The sequence below is a fragment of the Micromesistius poutassou genome (genome assembly GCF_964030765.1).
Source record: "Micromesistius poutassou genome assembly, chromosome: 15".
In the NCBI taxonomy this organism is placed as follows: domain Eukaryota; kingdom Metazoa; phylum Chordata; class Actinopteri; order Gadiformes; family Gadidae; genus Micromesistius; species Micromesistius poutassou.
The window spans coordinates 5,194,296-5,220,208 of record NC_140285.1 but is presented as its reverse complement, the minus strand read 5'-3'; the positions used below and the strand labels follow the sequence as shown (position 1 = coordinate 5,220,208).

The 25,913-nt window shown below is 44.8% G+C and overlaps 2 protein-coding genes, 1 non-coding gene and 2 pseudogenes across 5 annotated transcripts; 3 read left to right on the top strand and 2 right to left on the bottom strand.

The window, feature by feature from the left end:
- Positions 1-763: 763 nt before the first annotated feature.
- LOC311359747 (neurexophilin-4 pseudogene) lies at positions 764-4,588 on the bottom strand (annotated as a pseudogene). Its single transcript has 2 exons — positions 4,584-4,588; positions 764-1,694 (listed from the first exon to the last, which is right to left on the bottom strand). The product of its transcript is annotated as a neurexophilin-4 pseudogene (transcript).
- Positions 4,589-5,662: 1,074 nt separating this feature from the next.
- LOC311360297 (U5 spliceosomal RNA) lies at positions 5,663-5,778 on the top strand. The gene has a single exon (XR_014638393.1). It is a non-coding gene; the product is annotated as a U5 spliceosomal RNA (small nuclear RNA).
- A 1,453-nt stretch (positions 5,779-7,231) lies between these two features.
- LOC311360253 (tumor necrosis factor receptor superfamily member 14-like) lies at positions 7,232-10,946 on the top strand. The gene is made up of 6 exons (XM_084480358.1): positions 7,232-7,347; positions 8,238-8,315; positions 8,746-8,871; positions 10,016-10,174; positions 10,268-10,352; positions 10,601-10,946. The coding sequence occupies exons 1-6, from the start codon at positions 7,302-7,304 to the stop codon at positions 10,722-10,724; spliced, it is 618 nt and encodes a 205-aa protein (XP_084336484.1). The 5' UTR covers positions 7,232-7,301; the 3' UTR covers positions 10,725-10,946.
- Positions 10,947-12,037: 1,091 nt separating this feature from the next.
- LOC311360299 (U5 spliceosomal RNA) lies at positions 12,038-12,124 on the bottom strand (annotated as a pseudogene). The gene has a single exon.
- A 4,655-nt stretch (positions 12,125-16,779) lies between these two features.
- Positions 16,780-20,981, top strand: tas1r1 (taste receptor, type 1, member 1; the record flags this gene model as incomplete). Its single annotated transcript, XM_084479792.1, has 6 exons — positions 16,780-16,967; positions 17,184-17,496; positions 17,909-18,676; positions 19,114-19,350; positions 19,528-19,648; positions 20,056-20,981. 6 exons carry the CDS (start codon positions 16,780-16,782, stop codon positions 20,979-20,981), a joined length of 2,553 nt encoding a protein of 850 aa, XP_084335918.1.
- Positions 20,982-25,913: the final 4,932 nt, after the last annotated feature.

Below are 25,913 nucleotides of genomic sequence, written 5' to 3'. Positions count from 1 at the left end.
TGTGGCCATGGTGGTACAGGAGGCCACTCCCCTTTTGCCCTCATTGGCCAGTGCCGCTCTGGCACTTTGCTTGAGGCACTGCCCCTCCCAATGTCTGCCCACAGCCCTGCGGTAGTTTGTATAAAGGACTTCCTGACGTCCTGAAAGGTCTGCGTTGGAATCTAAAGGTGACCTTGTGTTGTGTGTGACCTATCCTCAGGGTTAGGCCCAGGAGTTGAGACTATAGCAGAATCAGTTACATCTTTTAAATCACTTCTTCAAACCTGTATAATGTAATGGATTTCATGTGATCCGTTGAATTATTGTTCTCTTAGTTTCACTATTTCTTTCTTAGCTAAGATGAAAATGTGCTCCATAAATAATGTTTGAAATGATTCAATTAGTTTTGATTTTGAACTCATATTTGGTGTTGATTTGATGTTTGTATAGATGGAATAATATAATTATAGAAATGGATCGATTGCTATAATTACGTGGAGAAATCAATAATTTATTGTGGATGTCAAAGCTCTTTATGAAGATTATTTTGGAAGGGGCCATGCAAAGTGAAGTTATTATTATTATCATTTTAATGAGTATCCTAACATAGTATTACATTTGTTACAATGAGTAATTTCCGAATACATATTTCTTACCATCAGATGTCTGTGGTGTTATCACGGTTAGTAATTTGATGTGATTGGGCACCAGCCTCTACATGAATATTTGATATCCCCATTTCCTTCAGTGTAAAGTCCTTCAGTGTATGATGTCATGCCCACAGTCATCCTAAGTTCTGCTGGTTCTGGTCCGTCTGGAAATTATGGTCCGGACAAACTTTCTGCACCAGCCTGTAGTCGGTGCCGGTGAACGCGATGAAGATACAGATGACCTTGAAGGGCTTGGCACAGATCCAGGCCGCCTGCGACTGGGTGTTCTCCGAGTAGCAGACCTGCCCCGGGTCGTAGAGGCACGGCTTGGTCTTCTTGGAGCGGTTGGTCCTCTGGTACTCCACCCGGCAGTTGAGCTCTGTCATCACCACCATCACCTCCTGCTGCTGCTGCTGCTGCTGCGGGTCCGGCAGGGGCCCGGTGGCCGTAGACTGCGGGCGCCCCAGGACCTGGAACTCTGGAACCAGAACCGGCTGGAGAGTGGCGGCGGCGAGGGCGGTGGTCCCAGGGCGGTCCCCGGGGTCTGCGTCCCAGCTGACCGCTTTGGACGGGGGCACGATGCTCACCGTGATGTTCCCCAGGCGGGACGAGTTGTGTCTGAAGTATACGCTGAACGTCCCGTTGATGTGGTCCACGATCTTCCCCGTCACCAGCAGGCTGAACTTCTCCGTCTTCACGTTGAAGTAGAAGTCGCCCCAGCCCAGGACTTTCTTGGCCTTGGCCGCCGGTTTCCCCGCGGGGCCGGGGGGTTTGGCTTTAGGGGCGGTGCGGTACAGGAATTGGTCCACGGTGTGGGACAGGTTCTGGGGCCAGCCGAAGGGCCCGGACTGAGCCAGGAGTGGGGCCTTGGGTTTGGTGGAGATGATCTGTAAGTCTTTAGATAGATGTTTGACCTTCAGAGGTGCTCCCACCGGCTCTCCTCTGCCTTGGACGTCCACGGCAGACTCCAGGGGAGGAGATGGTTGCCTGGGGCCCGGTGGATTGTGCTTCTCGTAGTCCGTTAGGACAGTTGTTTCATGACCCTGTGGAAGGTAATAATTTACACTTCATTTTTTGATTTATTGTTCCCTCAAGAATGTATTTCTGACTGTTAAAGTGACTATTGAGAGCTCAAAAAAAGTGAGAGGGGGAGGCAGAGAGAAAGTGAGCGGAAGGTGCCTCTTAACACCTTGAGTAAAGGATACAGATAGTTTTAGAGTACCTATTAAACGGCTAATCGATTGTTATAATTGTGTGTTGTTTGTATGCTAGGGTTGAGCCTGACTTGGGAGTTGGACTAATCAATAGGATGACTCCCTCAGGCAAGGTCTATGGATGAATCCCCAACAAAGAATAAGATACAGACCAAAATATAGTCCAATTTGAACATTTTCTATGTTCTCTCTCGTTTTTTGTGTCTCTCATTCTCTCATTATTGATTTCATCTCTTGACTCTCTCTCTATGTTTCTTTTAGGTCAATCTGTCAATCATCTTTTGTGTTGGATTAAATATAGAGAGCTATGTTGAATGACAAGCCCAGCAATTGCAATAGCGACTACTTGTAGTAGGAGTAGTAGTAGTAGTAGCAGAATTTATGTTGAACCTTTGACAGTAATGAACCTGCATTTATTCAGGTCAGTCTTGTTTAGATTGTGCACCTCTTCTGCAGGACAAACCTGATAACAGAACAAGTACGTAAAAACAATGCAAGAGGACAGCACATGACATGAACACAACAGGAATACACACCAAAAAATCCATCACACGGAGAATGAAGCTCCGTAATACGACTATGAAATACTAATATCAAAATTGAATACACTAAAACAAAATACAAAAACTGTGTTTTAAACCACCTTTTTCAACGCTGTCCATTGATGGCATTAATCCTAGTATGGCCTGCCACGGAAAAGGTTCTTATCATTGAATGCCAGAACATTCAGAGAACACAAGGATAATGCAGGCACACTTTCTTTCACACAAACTTGTATTACGCCACCCACACTAACACACACACACACACACACACACACACACACACACGCTCACACACACACAGTGTCTTCTTCAATAAATTGTATGAACTCTCTGTGTGTTGTCGGTCTGCTCTGTAGAGTATGAAAACTAAACTCAAACAATTTGAATACAAACTTTGTGAACCCTGCTGAACTCTTGATTGAAACTAAAGTCGGGGGGGGGGGAAATGCAAGGAAGTGCATTTTCGAGAATATAAATATAAAGAAAGATCATTGTAATTTATTCGCACAGTGTCATTGTTGAGACAGTTGAGCGTATTCAATTCCTCGCCTCAGAGAGAGAGGTGTAGAGTTCACAATCTTCTGAATATTTCAGATATAAACAATTCAAATGCCATCATTATTTCTTCACCCCCCTATTCCCCAATAAATACATGTCCACAAACCAGTCGTCCCGTCTCTATTCTAAGAGGACGAGGAGGAGGGGGAGGAGATGGGGAGAAGGAGGAGGACGTGGTAGAGGAAGAGGAACAGGCAGAGAAGGTGGTGGGCGGAGGAGGAGGAGGAGGAGGAGGTGGCAGGGGAAGAGGAGCAGGCAGAGGAGGTACCGACGGAGGAGGGGGTGGTGTATGAGGAGGAGGAGGAGGAAGAGGCGGAGCAGGAGATGGGAGGAGGACGAGGAAGACCTCCAGCTGTTGGTAATGCAGCTCATCACTAAAGTTTGAGCCGTGTCCTCAGCGGCCCTAATTGGCCCTCAGCGTGTGACAGCGGTGTCAGTGGCACCGTGTCAAGCCGCCAGAACGGTGACTGCAGCTGAGCAACAGTGGTGCAACGGCTGCGGGAACACACCGACTCCGTGCGTGTGCGAGTGTGCGTTGTAGTGTGTGTGTGTGTGTGTGTGTGTGTGTGTGTGTGTGTGTGTGTGTGTGTGAGAGTGAGAGAGAGAGAGAGAGAGAGAGAGAGAGAGAGAGAGAGAGAGAGAGAGAGAGAGAGAGAAATCCCTACCGTGGCAAAACAGTGGAAAAAAGTAAGCGTATTTTTAAGGAACAACTGGGTACACCTCAGTCACTAGGAGTAGAATATAGATGATCCGAATGTCACTGTTTCCTTTTCTGGTTATCTGGTCGTGATGGTAGTATAAAGTCTAGAGGTATCAATCCAGCAGTAGCACATTCACTAAATGTATTTAATGAGGAATATGGAGTTTTTTAACCTGGTTTTCTTGACATGATTGAATTGTGATTGATTGAATATATATATTCTGTTGTCTGTGTGGAATCCTGCAGCCATGAATCAGCCATGAATCTCCACGTTTAATCTAACTTTCTTATCTGAAAAAAAACACCATCAAATTTATCCTGCACTACAACTGATTTGTTGGGATACGACCCTCCCCGGCAGAGCATTGAAAAATCACAAAATATGCTTACTGTTGTTGGTAGCAACCACAGGCAGCTGATGACAAAGTTCAAACCAAGTGTCCTCATCTTCCCGCAGTAAAGGGCGCTCCGTCCACCGTTAGATGCTGCGTAAAGTGATGTCCATCTGATTCAACGCAAATAAAATACGCATCAATGTAGTTCGGGACGTGGCATTGTTGATCACGCTCTTCTCAGGCGCAAACTCTCACGCTCACAACGACGTGGAACACAAACCCTATAATGTGCTTCCCCGCTCGCTCTCTCAAACCCCGTTTTATCCTACCCCGAGGACGCGCGCGCGCACGCGTGATTTTTTTTCCCCCTTGTCTAAAAACTCCGTGGCACGCGCGCCCTTGGTTATAGACTTCTACTTGCACCTTGGGTATTTCACCACAAAGCCTACCGGGTCAGACCACAATACGGAAAAGATGAATGCGTGAGCGGTTGCAATTTGACAGCCCTCTCTGGTGTTCCCACACTTTATGACAGATTATTTGATAATACATGTTTTCCCTCCAATATCGGCTAAAGCCAGACTGCAAACTATTAGGCCTACCTCATAGCATCACGTATGGCATCAAGTATGGCTAATTGATTAGGATACTGACACAAATAGCGATGCATAATTCGGTCCCAATTCGTGCTCATTTTCCTAAGCCACACCCCTGATTATTTTCAGGTCGCATATAGGCTATCTTTCGCCTTTTACTAAAAATTCCCGTGGAGAGGAATGAGTATCAACAAATGTGTTGATGCTCTGCCGCAATGTGGGGATTTCTTATAGCCTATTGTGTAACTCAAACCTCTGCATGAAGAAATCCTTAAGGCCTGTTCCCCGAGGATGTTTGAAGGCCCAAGAGATTAGATCAGTGTGCTTCAACCACTTGCAAGTCGGTTGTTTTTTCTATTTGAACAGATAAGTTCGTTTTGATGTATGTTTCATTTCCCACTACTTTGTGCATGTGCCACGTCGGTCCTATTTCTTTAAATGCGGTATAGGTAATACAATTTAAAGTGGTATTTGGGAAGAGGGATTTACAACCGAGGACTGCCTAGTAGTCCTCGGTTGTAAATCCCTATATGCCCTAGTCTATCCCTCAGTGCTGGGGAAAAAAGAAAGTTTGTATTTCTGTTTTTTTGTGATGCTAGATGCGGCTCGCTTTCCATGTGTAAGAAGATACATTTGAATGTGTGCATTGTTCTTTCTTCCTGGTTCAAGCACGAACAAGACACTTCCCTGGAGGTGGGAAGATGAGATTAACGTTTTTATTTGTATTTTGTATCCACCAGAGGTCCTTTTACAACTTGCACAGTGTCGTACAGTTGATGTCATCAGCAAAACGTATTTGGAACAATAATGATACATTAGTGATTCATTTTCTAAACGTGGCAGGTAGAACTCGTGTCCCAATATATACGGCTTGTAAAATCTCAAGATGAAACCAGGCTCCTTACCCAGAATCCTTTGCGAAATAGTATCTTTAAATTAGCCTACATTTAAATCGGAACATTGGGTTAAACTGAATCTTTCAACGCAATGTATAGTTTTAACACTCTCGCCTTTGATTATTACAAAAGTCAAACTATAGGCGGCTGTCATCAAGAAACATTTGAACACGTTCATACAGGCCTACAGCACTTAGGTTTCTCTTCAGATCGCATACATCTTTCGCCTTTTACTAAAGATTTCCGTGGACAGGAACAATGTGAGTATCAACTAATTTTTTGATGCTCTGCCGAAAGGTGGGGCTTTCTTTTAATGTACATTATAAATACTCCATTACATCGAAAGCCTTGTCCAGTGTATTCAACTGATTTCGCTAAAGCTCAGGTCAAATCATGCCAACAGTTTGGACACGAATGTATCACTTCATTGAAAGCAATGATTTGAGATTAAATATGTCTTTCTTATTTATCCATCAAATAGCAGTCAATAAAAACTTTTCACAGTAGGCTACAGTGATTTATGTTAGAAACAATGTAACTATTTAAAACCGTAGACTAGGCCTATGCGTACAAAACTCTTTAGTAATTGATCTTTGCTTTATATTATGTAATTTGCAACTTAGCATGAAGGTTGATTTCATGTCACAATACATATTTAGGTGATAGGCCTACGGCTAATATTGGCTGTTCTAAAACTTCAACATTAAACAACGGGCCTACCCACAATGCTTTGCCAAACAGTAAATGACCACTTTAAAATTACATTTCCATTGGAACATTGTGTTAAACAGAATCTTTCAAGGCAATCTGTAATTTTAACACTAGTGCTTCTGATTATTAGGCCTACTGCACAAATTAAACTATGCTCACTATTCACTACTACTACTACTGCTCATTTAAAAACGTAAATTAAAGCGTTAGGTTGGAACATAATGAAACATTTGAACACTATCTGATCACTACGTCAAATCAGGCTGAAAGGGCTGAATGTATTGCAATGAATTAAAAAATATATTTCTTATCACCACTAGATGGCAGTCATACACTTTTCAAAGTGCCGTTTTTGCTGTTAGAAACATCAAGTAAAAACAGTAGGCTACTGTAGCTGCCATCAAGGACAGTTGAATAAATAAATAAATAGGTTAATAAATATATTCATATAAATCAATGAGTTCATGAATACACAAACATTAATAAATAGTAAGAAGTAAGTAAGAACAATTGAATGTTAAAAAATACATTTTTTGTTGTGTTGCCTTCCATCTTCACTGAAATCCTCACACGCATATAAGTGAAAAACTTTCACATACATGTCTGAGGTTTTCAGGATAGTATGTGAATGAGTTTGGTTTCATATGTGTATGTATGCTAGTTCTGAATAATGTCCCATACGGCCCCTCATAAATTTCCTCCCGTTTGTCGCGCCCCACCTGTCACATCTCTATTCCCCACCAGTGGGGCGCGCCCCACACTTTGAGAACCGCTGCTGTAGGCCCCTTTTCTCCCTCACAGCTTTCCCTTGTGACGCTCTGACGCTCTCTGGTTATGGCGCCAAGACTGAACCATGAAATAAATAGAGGGGTGCAATATAAAGGCTATACTAATCATTGGGCCAAACATTTAGAAAATAAACACAAGTTTGTATCATTCGTATCTTTCTAATATTATATATGCACATTTTCATTTGATTAAATAAACGTATTTACGTAAGATAATTAAAGCGTCCCTTAAAGGGGCATTATCAGTGCTTATAGCCACTAGAATCGTCGAAGGAATCGTCCTGTAACATCCTCCACTTGTCTACAAATGTTAAGGCCCAAAACACATAATGCGAATAATATGCGCCGTTCTGACAGCGAAGTGCGTCTTTCTAGGTAAGTGTACGAAACCGAACGACAGCACGACTCCTTGTGCTCGGAGGTGAGACGAGACAACGGCAGAAATGTAAACAATGGCATCATGGACGACAACACGAAATGGTCTAGCTAGACAGCCGCATGGAGTCTGTCATGATCTTTTTCAAGGATGAGGCTTCAGTTGAGTTTACCGTTTATTCAAGTAAGATAAGCACAGTCTGGCAAGGGGCTACAGGAGTGCAGAAGGAGATTCGAATCACACAATCTAGGGTGTGCGTGTTTATATAGGCGGCTCCTCCCACAGCTTGGACTGATATCTTGGTGATGTTCTGCGTATTTAGCTGGCCGTGCCTATGTTGTCGCGGACACCGGCCCTGTTACTGTTTGGCCTTTGGTTAATGCGAAACGGTGCCATGTTTTGACGTAGGCAAGCTTTGGTTCAGCAGATTATGCGAATGTGTTATGTGTTAGAACACATTTGTGTATGTCTCAGTAATATTCAGGACTCCTATCACTACATTTCAGTTTCACTGACGGCGTTAAGGAGTTTCAGAGTGTGGAATTATCTTGTAAATTATGCTCACTACATCTAGTGTTTCATTTGTCTTCATAATGTCTTCCTTTGTAAGGATGTTAAAGTAATCCCCAATAATCATGTATTACTCCATAGGCAGATATATGAAAATCCCCCCAAAAAATCTAATCAAATTGTTTGACAAACTCGTTTTATCTCTGCCTATATAGTTGCGAAAATGCGAGTAAATTACGTTAATAAATCAACACAATTTCTAAAGTTTTCATATCTGCAAACACAGGCCTACGCCGATTCCAATATATCTGTGATAGGCCAATATCGGCCGATATATCGGTCAGGCTCTAATATATATATATATCTATTCATATTCCAGTACTCACTACTGCAGAAGAAAGATGCCGGCCTATGGAATATGAAGTCAGTGGGATATGTTGTCCAATGTGCGATAAAGGTAAATATGTATGGTCTATAGAGATATTGCCTGGATTTCAGATGAAGATCCAATTTAACGAATGGACCATATTACTAAAAAGTAACAGTTGAGAACGAAATTCCTGTTAGCGTTTAACCATTGCCTTGGACCACCTATGAACTAGCTTAACGATGATTGATAAGAAATAATATTAACTGCATGGCACAATAGATTAGTAATGTTTTTTTATTACACAGTTTCCTCTTACTGTTCAAATGGCTTTGAGTTCTGTAGCATTAATATCATTTCAACCTGTGATTCCCAACAAGGGGTAGGCCTACTTGTGCAGTTACATTTTTCAAACCTACAAAACCCAAATGATGCTGTAAAATAAGCAGTACATAAGAAACAGATTATATAAGTGCGGGTCTCCAGTGGCTGGTCCAGTGAGTGTTATCCTGCTCTACAGGAAGTGTTGTGAAGCAAAACTGCACCCATGACTTGAGTACGAGCTGCACACCGTGTGAAAGAGGCACGTACATGGACGTGGCCAGTGGACTGAGCCGGTGTTACAGCTGTCGAACCTGTAAAGCAGGTAGTGAACAATCTTAAGCTAAGTGAAATCAAAGATTCTGTATGTAAGTGTTTGTGTGGTTGATGGTCTGGTGTGAGATTCTACCTCACCCTGGCGGTCAGCGTGAGATTTATGCTGGGTTCTTATGAAAACCATTTCGATCTTCTATTTTTAATTCCATTTCACTGACGGCTTTAAGGAGTTTCAGAGTGTGGAATTATCTTGTAAATTAGGATTACTACATCTAGTTTTTCATTTGTCTTCATCATGTCTTCCTTATGTAGAAATGCAGTCACGCCATCTACACTTAAAAAAGCCATTGCGCTTCTACATTGCTTTGTATGGTAATGCGCTTTATGCGCCACTAGGATGCATTCCATGGTGCATTCAACTGTGCCTTGTAAACTCAGAAATATGTACTGGAACAACCACGATTGCCGTGCATGCAATATGGATGCATTGTTACCTCTCATTTTTCTATTTTTAGATGTTAACGTTATCCCCAATATACAAGCATTACTATATAGGCAGATATTAAATGTCACCTAGGTGGAGTGTGGCAGCCACCTAGGTGGCGTGTACAAATTTATATTGTTACACTGGCGCCCAATGTGGGGCCTCTCCCAACCACTAACTGTCACCTCCCTGCACCAGCCCTTTCCCCAACAACGCCATGGTGCATAAGGTAGGCAGCACAGCAACCGCCACAGGCTACCAAGGTGCTACCACTGCAACCGAGCTTTTACGCCTCCACAAGCCCAAAAAGGCTTTGGCTTGTTGGGGGTCAGGGGTTGGGGGTCAGTAAAAGGAGGAGCAGGGTAAAAGTCATGCATGGCATGCACTTTGCTACAGTAAGATTTAAGAGCTGCTATTGGAGTTAGATATTTAAGCATATCCATTGGTCAGCTATTGGAGAGATAATCTTACCTACAGTGTGGCTATAAAAGGGGTTTTATCTACCCCACAAAAATGCATGTGAATTATGATGTTCGGAAAATGGTATTTGATATACCCCACATTTGTGGCCAAAGTAAATGCCTATGATTTAGGAAATTAAAAAATAAAAAGTCTTTAGCTAAATGTGTTGAATAAAAGAGGGACTGTAAATGTAAACAAGACTGTAACTGTATTGAAAAGTTTACTTGTTTGAAATTGTTCCGAGCAGAACAAGGTCTGGTAGCAGAACGGGAGTGCACCAGAGAACAGGACTCAGCCTGCACCGTATTGGATGGCTTCTACTGCCTGAAGCCCAATCAGGAATCAGGCTGCACTCTGGCTCAGAAACACACTCTGTGTAATGTTGGCCAGATGCCTAAATTACCTGGTAAGGGAAATACTCTGGTAGTAATAATTACATCACTGAGTATTTGATTTGATTGTAAATGCTTGCATGTTGTATTTCCAACGTGTTTTGTAGGAACCAGGGGCACTGACACAGTCTGTGAGGACTGCAAGACTGGGTATTATTCTACAGCTGGTATTAAATGTACAGAATGGAAAAGGTGGGTTATCTCATTGCTCATTTAGTGGCAGGTTATTCTATGCATTCAAGGTATTTTATTTACTTTACTATATTTACTATAACATTACTACAACACCAGGCCTATTAAAGAGACAGATCTAAAAAAGAAGACTACATGAAAAGGTAGCCACAATACTGGCTAAGCAATAGTAGGCCATGGAAAAAGAAATTAAATGAAAGAGAGACCTGTGTTCACCTGGCTACTTTCTGCCTTCCCACCCAAAACAGCTGCGGGAATGGAAAGGAGCTGCAAAAGGGAAGCCAAACCAAAGACGCAGTCTGCAACACAGCCCCAAGAAGACATCACTATCTTGGAATATTATCAGTGCTGCTGTTGTTGTTGCATGGTTAGTTAAAGGTTAATTTTTGCTTTCTAAAAACCAAATGTCACACTGCGTTGAGGGTTAGGGTTGTGTGTGTGGGAGGCTGTAGTCCTCTCAGAGCTTAGCAACGCCAGGTACTTCTTCTAAGCCTAGGGCTACTCTAATTATTTGTATGTGTTTACTCTCAAATGTATAGTTAACAGTTGTAAACGTGTTATGTTCTTTATTAATAGAAGGGTAAAGTATTGTTGCTGCTTAACACTTGCACACTATTGTTACAATATGTAAAATAATATGTAATAAAAACAATAATAATCAATCCTTGTTCCTGTTTTTACAAGGCATAAAAATTAAAAAGATGAACAGTCCCATGTTTGGAAACCATTTCCCTGATAGTAGACTAGGGTGACCAGACGTCGCCCTCAAACCCGTACCCTCCCCCCCCCCCCCTCCCGCCAACAATCCCGTCCGCAATCCCGTACCCCCCGCCCCCCCTCCTCAACAATCCCGTCTGCCAGGGGGGACGGGGCAGTGTCCCCGTTTTAGTTTTCTATGACAAAAACACTACACGTTTGGAGGTTTTTATACCGTTGAACCCAAAATGTCCCCGGATTTTGGCTCAAAAATCTGGTCACCTTATAGTAGACACAAAGTGTTTTTCGTTTCTTGAGGGCCCCAGTGACTACTGATGGGCCCCCAGCCAACAAGCGTACATGAATGGTGACTCCATACCCTGCATCACATCTACTGCTATACAACGCACCTATCAAATGCTGGTGATAGCAGAAGGTTGTGTTTAATTAACCTGTTAATCCGCAGCCACGACATGCTACTTTAATGCTAATGCTACATTAGAACCGTTGGCGCATCGAGTAAAATCGCCACCATCTCGATGTCTTCACTTTCAATATATTATTTATTTATTTTATTTTTTTTACTTTTTATTATTTACACTTTTTTCCACCGCTATATGCCGCCTGGGTCGTGGCGGCCATGTTGGAATCTGCTGAAGAAATCAAATTCATGTTAGGCCCTTCCCTGATTCACATATTATTAATCACATATTAAAAGTATGTGCTCTGCTCTAAGCTTTTCCCTCGCTGCGTCTTAAAAGGACTGCACTTCACTTTGAATTAAATAAATGTATTTTGGTAGGAAACATTATTTTATGTTCCCTCAATATTTTTCCTCCTCCACTCCTTCAAGGATCTAATGTGGCAAGGTAGGCTAATTCATAGGGTGTTTTTTTAGTATAGCAAGACAAATAGAAACAGCACTGCTCACACCCTTTGGGTCCAGCTTTTTTCTTAAACACAGATGGAAAGCCCCACCTTGCAGCACTGGCTCTGCTGCAGAGCATAAAAAAATTAGGTGAAACTCATATTGAAAATCTTTAGTAAAAGGCGAAAGATTTATACGATCTAAAGAGAAACCTGAGTGCTAAACTATAGTGATGGGTCGTTCGCGAACGAGTCGGCTCAAAGAGCCGGCTCTTTTAAGTGAACGATGGGAGTCGGCCCTCAAACGCGAGCCGTTGTCTTTTTTGTTCTCCTGCGCTACGGGTGCTACATCCATTCATTCTACGCGTGCTATGCGTGTCACGGCGCATGCATGGCAGCCAGCAACCAATCAGGAGAACAAGCAGCGAGGGGCGGGGAATTTCGATGCGAGATACATGTTGCTGTGACTGACAGGAGGAAAAGAGGAGAGAGTGCGAGCGTGTGAGTATAAGATGAATGAGACAAACAGCAGCATTTGGATGCATTTTGATCAGTGTGAGAACACAAAGGTCAACATGCGCACGTGTCAAAATGAGCGTCAGAATTACGGCTAGTGGTGGCTCATTCGCGAACGAATCAGTTCGAACGAACAACTCTTTAAAACGAACAAACCGACCTGATTCGCCGCTCTCGTTCGTCGTCGTTCGTCTCATTCGTTCGCCAAGACTCGACTCCCCACTCCACCCCCCGCGAGTCGCCGTTCTTTCACTGACTGTGTTTAGCGGTGAAGACTCGAGGACTGAGAAGTCACAAGAGTCAGCCGGGCAACAACATCCCGATTCCGAACATGAAGTACTCCTCAGCTAAAAGGAACTTAGTTAATGTTGTGTTGATTGTTGACCGTTTGCACCATTGCACGATCGTGATTCGTTTGAACGAGAACGAGGGAGGAGCCGAGTCTGACCGACTCAGTGACAGAGAATCATGATTCACCACTACTGGAAATGCGAACGAACGAACGACTCTTCTTGGCGAACTGACTGACGCGAACTGATTCATTCAAACGAATCATGAAATCCACCACTAATTACGGCATGGCGCCATTATAAAAGGTATATAGTAAGCGGTAATATGAAGAGCCTTTTGGGAGCCGAAATAGCCAGGTCTTGATGGTGAGCTGTTCCAAGAGCAAAATTCCCATCACTACTGAACTAACCAGTTTTCAAATTTCAGCCCTTTGTCCAACACTTTAAGTGACGTTTTTAAATGAGCAGTGGCCCATAGTTTAACTTTTGCAGTAATAATCAGAAGCACTAGTGTTATAACTACAGATTGCATTGAAAGATTATTTTTAACACAATGTTCCAATGGAAATGTAATTTAAAGAGTACATTTACTTTTTCGCAAAGCATTATGGGTAGGCACGTTGTTTCATGTTTTCATGTTTAGGTGATATTAGCCGTATCACCTAAATATGTATTGTGACATGAAATCTGCATTCATGCCAAGTTGCAAATCACATAATAAAAAGCATAGATTCATTACTAAAGAGTTTTGTACGCATAGGCCTAGTCTACTGTTTTTACTTATTGCTGTGAAAAGTGGACGGAACACGGACGCCTCCCGGTGGAGCGGCGCAGGACCGGAGCCATCAGCGAACCACTGCGAACTCTCAATTATTCAATGGTGAAATATCCATCGTATATGAACACTTTCTCGAGCGGAAATTAGCAATATAGATAATTGGGGCCGTCGAGTGTTGATGACGCACGTTGGTCCCACTCAGGCGAGCATTCGATATACTTTGCGTGTGTTTAGACAGATGGGCGCGCACACACACGCGCACCAAGCATCACCCGCATTCATTCATTCTATTAAATACTCACTCGCGGTAAAACTATGTTTTCTCACGATCAAATACTCATCAATCCTAAATGTAATGGGCTTGTACACGATGTCTGGGTCAAGAACATATGTGTTTGCTGTAGGCCTACGGTGTTTGCAGATGATGATTGCTGTATCAGCTGTTCTTTCCCAAATAATTTAACCAATCATTTACCCTAAAACTAGATTTTGTTTTGGAAGCCTGGAATATACTTTCTCGAATGTATTATTGTTATTATTATTATTATTATTATTATTATTATTATTTTAACGCATGGCATAGCTTACTATACTTCATTCATGTTCATTCATGCAGCCCTATGGAAAAAAAATGTTGCCACAATCCACACGCTATTTCTAAGCAGTTTCACACGTATGCATAATCTTTGACATCATAATATTTAACATGCAAGTGTAGTGGTGCCTGGTTGCTGCGGAGGGAAATCAGCTTTGCGCCGGGTGCAAACTAGCAACGACACATGCGTCGGTGTAGAAAGTCAATTGCGCTGGGCGCAAGATAGGGCCCTTCTTCTGTTTGGCGCACATGGCTAATTTGCATACGCGCACAGGTCTGTCGGAATGGGAACACGTCGGACTGGCAGCATGTAACCATAACAACGGCTAACGTGTAACGGTAACGGTGGTCCCGTTAAAATAATGTCAATGAATCAGCTCAAGCCTAATGTTATCTACAATCGTTGTTCTGGAACCAAAGATAAGGATCTACATCTACAACTTGTAGGCCTATTTAATAAGCCTAAATTGTTCTGTGCTGTGTCCTGATTGGCTGAAGAGAAATAGCCACATCGTTGCGTTCTAAAACTGGACATGGCGATTTGACATGTTCAATCTTTGGCGACTCCTTGCAACGACCAGTTCACACTGCTGCAACTTTTCCCCTGCGACGTTCTAAAACCGTCTCGTTGCAAGTCGTTGCGTCGCGAATCTTTGGTCTGAACTGGGCTTAAAGCCCAGCCCAGTACACCCGCGGACCCTGCTATAAGGTATGCATTACAAGATTCTACAGAATCTCACGCCAGTAATGTAATGCATTACTGAACTGGTCGTAGGAGACCATTCGGGAACCATGCAGCAAACACTCTCCCTTTCAGTAAGCATTGGGACACAATTGCCACAATCACACCAACGCGTGTGCCCTACTCTCTCCTCCTCCTCCTGCTCCTCTTCCTCACCTACGAGATTACCCTGCTGATTACCTTCCTCCGTATTTACGGCACGTTCAGGCTCGAACTGGAATGGCTGAACGGCAGACATTTCGCTAGCTAATCGAGGTAATGGCAGAACTTTTGATAACGGTATCGTTTACACACGGTAGGTTTGTAGCGGCGTTGGGACCAATCTACGTCACGGCTCAGAATGCAATGGGTACAAAACAACAATGGCGACTTACTGGTAAAACGTTAATCTTTTAATATCTCGCTAAAACAAAAACATTGGTGTGTTTTACTGTCACGTTTGTGTTGAAAACGGTAGCGCTAACCCAATAAGGCTAATTTGTCCAACCAGCCGGAGATCCTTTTAAGTCTCCCTTAATCAACCAATATCGACTTACACTTGACTCAATTAACCTATTCAACCAAATGTCATCCTTAACAAATGCAACATTTCCACTGACAACAATTATTCTCGGCTGAAGCATTTTAGCATCCGCAAGGAACATTTTACATGGCGATTTGCCTCCGTAGCATCGTGGTTTGCAAAGTGGCATTATGCTGTCAAAACATCGCGTTTGGGTGGGTGGAGTGGAGCCCAGGCAAATCGCCTGCCGGGGAAACAGGTGTGTTTACGCAACCATGGTCAATATGAGTCTCAAATCTCCACCAAAAGGCAAATTCAACCATTTACATTTAGGGCATTTAGCAGACGCTTTTATCCAAAGCGACTTACAATAAGTACATTTGTCAGAAGACAGAAACAATATTTCGCTGTCGGTACAGTAAGGATGTTCATAGAACCAAGTTCGAAGCACTAACTATTGTTAAGTTATCCCCTTCCCCGTATACAACAAAGCTATCTAGGATTAGATGCTACACAATGCTAAGTACTATTTTTAAGTGCAAGGACGTACAACATACAATAAGTGCGTACATTAAGTTCCAGGACGTACAACATACAATAAGTGTATGTATATGTATATGTGTATAAACATATAATAAGTGCGTAAGAGGGGTGGGGTGGGGGGATAAGGGGGGGGGGCTATGCAGAGCCGAGGTGAACTCTGAACTCTGAACAAACCAGCCACCTGATTGTTTATGGATGAATTTAGTATAGCCTTACCTTGGATTCTCTCTGCTCTGCTGGCTGTTTCATTGTCAGCTATAGACAACAGCCACATCTTAAAAGAAAACGAACTCAAAGCTAATTTGGGCAGCACCAGGAATACACAAGGTCATGTTTTGGATATCGTATGCAAGTTCAACAGGTTTGTGTTATGTGGGGGTGTATTGGCATACTTAATAACAACGTAACTACACATTTGAGGGCAAAACATTTTGGTTTACAAATGACAAACCTTATGTGGCAAAGTAACATTTAAAGTAGGTAGATAGGTACATATTATAAACCAGATCACCTTAAATAGCCAATAAATCACCTCACTCCAAAGTCTGGCTTTGTTGAACATTGTTTGTCACTTATCAAGATATTGATAAATTGAAGTAGCCTACACACCGCTCTCGACTTTCAACATCTGATCTCAGTATTCTGTAAGCTAATACTTTATGGTTGGAAAATAAAAGATACAAATGTCCTCATGCAAATAGCTGCACCTTAAATCAACAACCGTGCAAAGATGCAAAATCCCAACAAGGACGTATTTGTTCACGTCCCTTTTCCTCATCTCAATCTTAACCTTCTATCAGTCATCATCCTTGCATCCGCCATCCTATAACACCAGGAGGTACAGAGATAGAACCTAACAATCGCTACGTATATTGGTCAGCTCCAGACCTGAGGCAGTATGTCTAGTGCTGTGGATACGTTTTGGGGCTGGCTCATGCTACTCTTGACTGTGGTGGGATCTGCGGAAGCCGACTTCCAGAGAAATATGCTGAAACTTCAGGGCGACTACTACATCTCTGGGCTCTTTCCTCTCCACGACAGTATCCAGACCAAAAGGGAAAGGCCTATCTTGGAAGACTGCAAACTGTAAAAAAAAAAAATAATAATAATAATTGTGAATATATTATTTATATTGACTCATTCAGCATTTTCCGTTAACGTTAGTGTGTGTTTGGGGCTAATCTATTGACTTGTTCCAAAAAAATCAAGAGATAATGTTCTGTTTAGTGTCTACACAGCCTCTTGCATTCCTTGCTCCCCTCTCATTGGCTGCTACTTTCCAAACTTGTATTTTACATCCAGAGGAACAGAAAACAAGCATGGCTACCACCTCACCCAAGCCCTGAGGTTTGCTGTGGAGGAGATAAACAACCGCACTGGCCCACACCCCAACCTCCTCCCAGGGGTGAGGCTGGGCTACCGCCTCTACGACACCTGTACCATCCAGGCTGGCGTCCTGGCCAGCGTGAATGTGATGCAGGACCAGGGGGCGATATTGCGGCCAGAACCAGGCCCCAATCCGCCCGACGACAGCCCCGTGGCCGTCATCGGGCCGGACAGCAGCAGCAGCACCATGGCCACTGCCGTGCTGTTGGGAGCCTACCTGGTGCCACAGGTATCCTGTTGATAGGATGACTTTTGTCACCCCGCAGAATTGTAATGGTAGTGAGAGTGGACATTATTGTGACCTTGAGGTTCGTAGTAATGAATGAGAGGCATTAACATTTTGTTAAATAGTTAGAAAAAAAAACATGTAACTAAAGGATGCATAATTCATTTATGTTAACAAGACTTTAACTAAAACATTGTAACCGTCTCATGCCTTGCATAGATGCACAGTTCTCATGTACACTGTAACCATAGTTCTTGGTACCAGGCCAATCCAACGAGTTGCTCCAAATGCTACATCTCATATTAGATGTGGTCTTTACCAGGGGATGGGTTTCTTTTATATGCTTTGTTTTGTATACAGTTCAATCTACCAAGATGACTGTCCCCTCACACGTATCATGGGCACCATCTTTCAGATCTCCTACGAAGCATCCAACGAAATGCTGAGCAACAAGGCGGTGTACCCGTCGTTCTTGCGCACCATTCCCAGCGACACGATCCAGGTGGCTGCTCTGATACAGCTCCTGAAGCACTACAGGTGGACCTGGATCGCCCTGCTGGGCAGCGACAACGCCTACGGGCTGCAGGGAATGCAGAGCCTGTCCCAACAGTCCGCCTACCACGACATCTGCATTGCCTACCAATCCGTGCTTCCCAGACGCACGGCTGCCAACACCCAGATGTTGAGGAACATGGTGGACGCCATCCTGAAGACCAACGTCAACACCGTCGTCCTGTTCTCCAGCAAGACCGAAATCCAGGGCTTCTTCCCGTTGGTGGTGGAGCGCAACGTGACGGGGAAAGTCTGGCTCGGCACTGAGGACTGGATCGCCTCCGCCCTCATAGCGGACATCCCTGGTATCAAGACCCTCGGCACCTTCCTGGGAATGTCGGTCAAGTACAAGATCATTCCTGGCCTCAGGGGTTTCGAGAGGAGGATGCAGGAGACGTCGAGGCATCTCGATCACAGTGAATTCTCCGAGCTTCCGCTGGGCCCTCTCGGCGCATGCCTCCAGGCCTCGGACGTGTACGCCCTGGCGGCCGGTGATCACCCAATGGACTCCAACGACTTTGCGTCCTCCTTCAACGTGTACAAGGCGGTGTACGCGGTGGCTCACGCGCTGCACCAAACGCTGGGGTGCGACGTCGGAGGGTGCAAAGTGAGGGCCATTTACCCCTGGGAGGTGAGCCGGAGCACACGGGGTGAAAAGTAGACGGTTGGCTTAGTACAAGGGAAACCTAATACTGAATACACAACGAATGATGAATGGACAAGCGGCCCCTGTTTTACCCTCACGGTGTGATGAGAAGCCAAAAGAGGCCATCGCAAGCCCTTTTAAAAACCGCGTGGTGACATCACACTTCGTAGAGTCCACCTAGATGTATGATGACGGAACAGCTCATTGTACCAGTTGGTACAGTCCACTGCCACCCAGTGGACTGGCTGGTACGGTAATGTAGTTATCCATCATACATCTGGTTGGACACTCCCACGTGTGACAGCACTATTGAGTAGATGTTTGAAATTGCAATGTTTAAAATGTAGGATAGGGGCCCTTTAATGCTAGGCTGCATCAGCCTGTTTATCAATCATTTTGTACCTTTTTCCTTTCCCAATCAGCTCCTGCCACTGCTTAAGAAGGTCAAGTTCAACGTGGGCAACTCATCCATGTACTTTGATGAGAACGGAGACCCGCCCACAGGATATGACATAGTGGCCTGGCTTTGGAGAGGAAGTCAGTGGATTGTCAAAGAAGTGGGCATGTACACCCCTTACCCTAGCTCGCTGACCCTGAACACCTCTCTGATCGAGTGGTCCCACCCTGCGGACGCCACACCAGCAAGGCCGGATGGACAGGTGTTACGTGATGTTGTTGCATTAAAAATAAATTGATAATATGAATTCAGCCTAATTTAGCAGTTCCCCACACTTATTTTTTATCCATGGTCCCGTTTATAGGTTGGACATTGACCCCCATACATGTCATGCATCTTCTCTTCTCTCTCCCGATATTTTCCGGTGGGTTTCCTCCAGGTTCCTCAGTCCCTGTGCTCCCCGGACTGTGATTTCGGCCATCGGAGGCTGCAGACTGGACAACACAAGTGTTGCTTCGACTGCCTGGCCTGTCCCGCTGCCACGTTCCTCAACAAATCTGGTAAAAAAAAGTAGCATGTAGTGCAATGAGTAGATATATTCACTATATGTGGAACAAGAGCCAGTGCTATTTAATGTTGCAACAAGAGTCGACGTTTGGACAGATTGAGACAATGTTACATGCGGTGATATGTGCATTAATAATAATGCATGCGGTGTTTCAACAGCAGAGGGCGCCATTACACTGTGTCATACGCTGAATCAAAGGTCCTTGAGGTTTAATGGTCCCTCGTTGGTGCATATTTTAAAACGCCTTATTACGGCATTTTGATGATTATTATTTTATAAGAGAGTAATAGTTTGCAGTATGGGTTTGATTATTTAAACTGAAAATATTGTGAAACAGCATCACAACCCTTAACTTTGACTTTCCCACCCTTAACTGACTTTCTCTTTCCTCCCCCCCAGGAGCCTCCAGTTGCCAGCCCTGCCCTGAGAGGGAGTGGGCGCCCCCGAAGAGCGAGAAGTGTCTGAAAAGGACCCTGTTGTTCCTGGCCTGGGACGCCCCCCTCTCCATCGCCCTGCTCCTCCTGCTGGCCGCCACTCTGCTCCTGACCACGGGCTCCGCCGTCATCCTGCTGCTCCACCTCGACACCCCGGTGGTGAAGTCGGCCGGCGGCCGCACCTGCCTGGTGATGCTGGCGTCGCTGACGGCGGCGGCGGCCAGCGCCCTGTGCCACTTCGGCCTGCCCACCCGGCCGGGCTGCCTCCTCAAGCAGCCGCTGTTTGTGGTCAGCTTCGCCGTGTGCCTGGCCTGCGTCACGGTGCGCGCCTTCCAGGTCGTCTGCATCTTCAAGTTCGCGTCGCGGCTGCCCATGCTCTACGACCGCTGGGCCAAGAACCACGGGCCCGAGTACACCATCCTGGCGGTGTCGGCCGCCGTGCTGTGCGTCTCCGTGCTGCGCGTGGCGGCGGACCCGCCCGAGCCCTCGGCCGACCTGCGCTTCTACCCCGACAGCATCGTGCTGGAGTGCAGCCTCACGCTGGCGCCGGGCTCCTGGGTGGAGCTGGCGTGCGCCTCGCTGCTCAGCGGCCTGTGCTTCACCCTCAGCTACATGGGCAAGGACCTGCCGGCCAACTACAACGAGGCCAAGTGCGTAGCCTTCAGCCTGGTGGTGTACATGATCAGCTGGATCTGCTACTTCACGCTGTACCTCATCAGCAGGGACGCCTTCACCATGGCGGTCAACGTCTTCGCCATACTGTCCAGCGTGCTGGGCGTCTTCGGGGGCTACTTCCTGCCCAAGGTGTACATCATCATATTCAGACCGCAGATGAACACCTCCGCCCATTTCCAGAACTGCATCCAGATGTACACCATGAATAAGCAGTGATTAGGAAAGTGTGTTTCAAAAGCGCTTAAACCCCCCCCAATCTACAGCTACGGTAGTGAATCCCAAACAGCACTTTAACAAGCACCTCACAAACATGAAGTAAATAGTTCATCAGAGTGGAGGTAGCGTGGTTTAATGGTTATAACTATAGACAATAGGTTGTGGGCCTCGAACCCCCAGGTATACCTGCAGGCATCCTTGAGAAAGATGTCTAATCCCTACCTGCTCCTTAATGTTGTGTTTCTGAATGCACTGTATGTCGCTTTGGATGAAAATAATCTATATTAGGGAAAAGTACGAAGGCAGATGTCATGATGCTGCCCAATTAAAACAAGTTAGTGAGGGGACCTTTTCAGAAGACACATTAATTTCCTATATGCGTTTTTTCTTTTGTAGGAACTTCAAAGGAACATATTCTTGTAAAACCTTCTTCCTTATCTAATAAATATATGAATTAGAAAAAAAATTGACTATTATTTTATCTTTTTATCTTTTTGTCTGAGTTTATATCCATATCAACACACACACACACCAACCACATAGTGCTTCTCGTGGGGGGGTGGGGTGGATCAAGGATTGAGTTGTGGAGGTCAACAGGTCAGCCCAGCTGACCGGGCGATGTGTGAGTAGACTCCTTGCTTGACTTTCCCACAGTCTCTCCAGCCACCCTTAGCCTAACACCCTTAGTGAACAATACAAGCGTGCTATTGGTGAAATAGATGGTTGACTGAGTCTCGTGGCGCTCACCCATAGAGGCACGACGACGGCCAATGGGAAGCAGTCAGGGTTTGTATGAGCTTTGTATCTGGGTTTCATCTACAAGCCTTGTATTTGTCACGGATAAGTATAACATTTTTAATGAATGACAATCGTTAAAAAAAGAGTGACCTTTTCCATACTTGACTTAGTATATTCCATTTGTATCTCGTGTTGTCTATAGTGGAAAATAATATAAATCATACATTTAAGAAAAAATAAATACATTAAGAAAAATAAGAAAATTGCAATCATCAACATTCATGAGGCAAATGTTGATTCTATAATAAAGGCTCTATTAGTAACGCCATCCCCCAAAGGGTGTACATAAATGTAAAGGGTTCCTTATCTGGGTTCATCTTTCATTAGGCTCTGCTTCCTGGGCCCCGGCTCGTCCTAATGGGATTCACACAGGAATGATTTAGCCCCGCCATCACCACCTGATGCCCCTCATCTCAACCCCCCAGGGTCCTGTCCCTCATTCAGGCTCTGGAGCTCTGGTTCAAGTGGGCTGAGGGAGATAAGGATGCAGTATCTGCACTGTATCTGATAAGACATGCAGTCCATCGTCTCCGTCTGATCCCCACCTGATGAATGATCACCATGAGGGAGTTTCAGTTTTTATCTGTGCCGCTCACCTTGTGACCATCAAGAGAGAGAGAGATAGAGAGAGAGTGAGAGACAGAGTGATAGAGAGAGTGACAGAGATAGAGATAGATATGGATCTGCTCCTCTTGATTGCTGTGTTTGTGGTCCCTCTGGTGTCCTCTGAGTGTGGGAACAGGAGCCGGAGCAGACACACATGCAGAGGTTGTTATGCTGATCCCGTCCTATAAAGAGAGGAGGCTCGAGCATCCGTCCTCAGCACTCAGACCTGGGAGGACCTTCCCTGTGACAACACCTCCATGGCTCCCTGTTTCAGCTACAACTCTGTACACCCCAGCCGCTGCCCTGGGAAAGACAACCTCAGAGTAAGTAGTGGCACTCCGTTAGTGTATCTTCTGCTAAACCTAGAACTAGATCTTCTTGTATTGTATTTACAACCAGCGGCTCACCTCCGTCTCTTCTCTCTCTCAGCAGTTGAGGAAGCCCAGGGTGGAGAAGATGCGACGGGACCGCATCAACACCTGCATCGACCAGCTCAAGCTCCTCCTGGAGAAGGAGCTCCGCCAGCAGGAGCCCAACGCCAAGTTGGAGAAGGCTGACGTCCTGGAGATGACCGTCAGCTTCCTGCGGCGGCAGCTGCTGCACACGCCCGGAGGCCTGGACCTGCTCTCCTCGGTGGGACCCAGCAGAGAGACCTCCGTCTCTGCCACTCCTCCTCCTCCTCCTCCTTGTCCGTCTCTTCATGTTCTCCAGAACCAGGTACATCAGGGGGAGCTTCTCCTCCTGGCCCAGAGAGACTTCACCTCCTCAGCCTCCATCAACTCCTCCTCCAGCGTCTCCTCCACCCACAGACCCACAAGCAGCAACAAATCTCTGGTCTGGAGGCCCTGGTAGTAGAGACGTTCTCTAGCAGTAGAACCAGACCCACTAAGGATGATCTCTCTTTGTGGGGGGGGGGGGGCATCAATGTTTCCAGACCCCAATCTTCCATGGTGGGTCCCTTTATGGTCCATCATATTGATGGAGAAAAGTAGCAATAATGTTGTACGGTAAGGCTTGTGTTGAGGGGGTGAGAGGGTCTCTGGTGTAGCCTTGCCTTGTAGGAAATATGTATTTCCCTTCTGAGATCATTCCCTGATCATTTAACAGGGTAGTGTACCTGTATTCTCAATGAGAATATCCTATGTACTGGGGGTTTTCACCTCAAGAATGATTTTAAGATGATGTACAACTGTGAGGCTTTATGCTACATAAGAATTACATTATATTCAAGTAGTCATAGTCCTTATTCGGGATTATAGGATATTTGTGGCCCAACTGTATGTGGTTTAAGTTGTTAAGTTGCCATTCTTTGCTATTAAGTTGCAATGCAATTTCAATGTATGCCAAATTGTATCTCAAGGTAAAAAGAGGTTAGTGACTGTCGATGGCTGTGTGCTGTAGGGGACAGATCTGCCTTTCATAAAGGTGCATGGTGTTTGACAGATGTCAACAGGCAGTAGTTTGCTTTTGCAGCAAAATTGGTTGTTTAATATGACAAATGTACTGTATTGGTATTACCAGTACTGTGTATTGTTGGTGTTGGTGGGTGATATTCACTGCTATGGTAATATATTATTCAATGTTTTGAAAAATAAAATAAGGTTCAAAATATCCTCCTATGTATTCTGTCTCCTCCTCTCACAGAGACATGAATTAGCGTTCAGAGCATATCTACAAGCGTGTTTTAACATAAGTGTTTTAAGTGTTTTAATATAAAATGTGAAGTCCAACCACACATTCCCAATACCCAACAAAACAGTTAGGGCAGTGTGCATGTTCCTTTACAAAGCTATTCCGTACAGTGACATGCTAAGGCAAGTGTCCTATCTTCGATGTTAGGGTCCTCATCATGTAGGAGCGAATGGGTCCCGGGTCTGGTCAGTTTTAAGGGTGTTTGACACCCAAACCAAATGGTTCTGGGTTTAAACCCCGATTTTTACAATCTACCTGTAGGCACCTTTGAGAATAGTCTCTACCTGCTCATTAAAGGTGACATATTATACCACCAGGTGTGAGTGTGATTATCCACAGCATGCCAAAAATCTGCTTCTTCTGACATCACAAGTGGGCGTGCCCACCTAGATGTGTGCTGGGTAGACCCAGTGGACTACAGCTCATCTATCCGTCATAAATCTAGGTGGACACACCCACTCAAAACAGCTTGTGACGGCTAATCACACTCACACCTGGTGGTATAATATGTCACCTTTATTGACATGTATCTTACTAAATTCAAAAGTTGTTTTGGACACATGTGTCTCCTCAATGACTAATATGTAAATAAGAAAGTGATTGTATTAGTTTATCGTGTTCGGGCTGCCTCCTGGATCTAAGCTGAGGACAAATAATCCAAGAACAAAACATCTCTCAACTGTCACTAGAATGTATTGTGCCAGTATGAAAGTATGAAAAAATACTTGCTTGCTACATGTAGGCATTACTGATATAAAGTTTGGTCATTTCTGTTCCCTAAATGTACCATCGTCAATCTCAAAGCCAAGCCATAGGTGTTTTCAGTGATTGTATCTTTATTGGTAATTGTCATACAAAAGTACTTTTGAGGTTTAAGAGCATAAAGGTGATCACACACACACACACACACACACACACACACACACGAGAAATATTCTCCAAAAAGTCACAGTACCTAGCAATATGTCATAATCATAAACTGATTACACTGTTACAACAACAGAGTCGAACGAGATGAACTCCACTGGAGTAAGCAATCGCTTCACACTAAAAGCTCCCGACGATACGCAAGAAAGATCTTCATAATAAAAGTACCAGTTCTTCGATGCCAGTAAGAAGCATCATAATTTCAGCTCAAAGCAGGAGCACAGGAGCACCTTCCAAAAATGTTAAGTCAGCCTTAAAATTTCAACAACAATAATTGCTACTTGGGTCCATCAATGTGATGATAATGATGAAGATTCATCTGAAGAGGGGTTTCCAACGCAGATCTCCTCCACCACAAAGAGAGATCATTGGGGTTGTGGGTCAGATTCTACAGCTGTAAACTGTCTCTACTACCAGGGCCTCCAGACCAGAGACTTGCCGCTGCTTGTGGGTCTGTGGGTGGAGGAGATGCTGGAGGAGGAGTAGGAGATGATGGAGGAGGAGGAGGATGCCAGGAGGAGAAGCTCCCCCTGATGTTCCTGGCGCTGGAGAACATGGAAAGACGGACAAGGAGGAGGAGGAGTGGCAGAGACGGAGGTCTCTCTGCTGGGTCCCACCGAGGAGAGCAGGTCCAGGCCTCCTGGCGTGTGCAGCAGCTGCCGCCGCAGGAAGCTGACGGTCATCTCCAGGACGTCAGCCTTCTCCAGCTTGGCGTTGGGCTCCTGCTGGTGGAGCTCCTTCTCCAGGAGGAGCTTGAGCTGGTCGATGCAGGTGTTGATGCGGTCCCGTCGCATCTTCTCCACCCTGGGCTTCCTCAACTGCTGAGAGAGAGAAGAGATGGAGGTGAGCTTGGATTTCTTAAAGCAACAGCCTGAAGAGAGTCTATATTTTTTATGCAACAAACTACTC